General features: G+C 37.9%; 1 protein-coding gene across 1 annotated transcript in view; it reads left to right on the top strand.

Moving 5' to 3' along the window:
* Window positions 1-1,167, top strand: part of LOC145390699 (sodium-dependent multivitamin transporter-like) — a 40,812-nt gene extending 39,645 nt beyond the window's left edge. Inside the window, exon 4 of the mRNA XM_080265491.1 lies at window positions 1,135-1,167. Within this exon, the coding sequence (XP_080121617.1) occupies window positions 1,135-1,167 (33 nt within the window). The remainder of the gene's footprint in view (window positions 1-1,134) is intronic.
* Window positions 1,168-1,387: the final 220 nt, after the last annotated feature.

Raw genomic sequence — 1,387 nt, 5'->3', positions numbered from 1 at the left:
CTGCACGAGGTTTACATGAAGAAGTGTTAATGCCAACTTTAACATATGGATGTGAGACTATGGTGTGGCATGAAAATGAAAAGTTAAGAGTAAGAGCAGTGGTGATGGGACTGCTGAGGAGTGTATGTGGAGTACAGAGGGTGGATAGGATAAAAAATAATGTGATTAGTGGAAGATGCGGAGTGAAGAAGTCTGTGGATACCAGAATCGAAGAGAGTGCACTGAGTTGGTATGGTCATGTGGAGAGAATGGATAACAATAGAGTGGTGAAGAAGGTACATCTGAGCGAATTTAAAGGAGGGAGGAGGCGAGGTAGGCCAAGGTGGAGGGATGTGGTGCATGAATGTGTAAGGAAGAGAGGATTGGAAGTCGGTGAGGCTAGGAAACTGACAGGAGATCGAGCTGGCTGGATGAATGTTGTGAGGAGAAGTGCATGATCAGGGATTTTGGCGCCCCTTTTTTAACATGGCAGCGTCTGGACTGACTCTATTGGATACGATTATGTGAAGCTACAGAACGTGGTGAATGTTTTTGGCGTATCCGATAGAGCCAAGATTCCGAGGGCTTGAATGGTGAGCGAATGGAAGCATGGTCCATGGGATTGGGCAAATTTGGGCTGTCTGGACATTGGTATTCCTCACCCTGCCCTAGGGTGGGAAAGGAGGTCCAGATGATGACGATGATGATGATTAAATATATATATATATATATATATATATATATATATATATATATATATATATATATATATATATGTAATCTATCTCTATCACTATATATATATATATATATATATATATATATATATATATATATAGGATTTATAATTAACAGAAATCTTGCAGACAACATTGTTAAATTCAGCAGTGTATCTGACAGAGCAGCATTTGTTGTCATTAGACTATGCAAAAAATATACCATGAAAGTTATACAAGTATATGCACCAACTTCTCAAAGCCCAGATGAAGAAATAGAAACATTCTATGATGACATCTTCAATGCAAAAGTTGGGAAGTCGAAAACTGGAGAAGCATGTATGGGAAAATTTGGAGTGGGAGAAAGGAATAGAGAGATGCTGGTAAATTTTGCTGAAATGTTTAGCATGAGAATAATGAACACATTCTTCCACAAAAGAACAGGAAGAAAGTGGACCTAGAGAAGCCCTAATGGAGAAACAAAAAATGAAATCGGCTACATTATAGCAGATAAGAATAACACGATCACAAATGTCAAAGTTATCAACAAAGGAAATATAGGTAGTGATCATAGAATGGTGGGTTGTACAGCAAGATTCAATTTCAGAAAGGAAAGAAAGAAGATGATTAAAGATAAAAAGATATGCCCAATAATAGTAAACGAAAACAAAGCAGCCGTTCAGTTGGAAATA

This window comes from Coenobita brevimanus, chromosome 15, assembly GCF_032717465.1.
Source record: "Coenobita brevimanus isolate Jiangsu-jjx chromosome 15, ASM3271746v2, whole genome shotgun sequence".
Lineage (NCBI taxonomy): Eukaryota > Metazoa > Arthropoda > Malacostraca > Decapoda > Coenobitidae > Coenobita > Coenobita brevimanus.
Note: the sequence above shows the minus strand (reverse complement) of the source record. Positions and strands in the feature narration are given on the sequence as shown.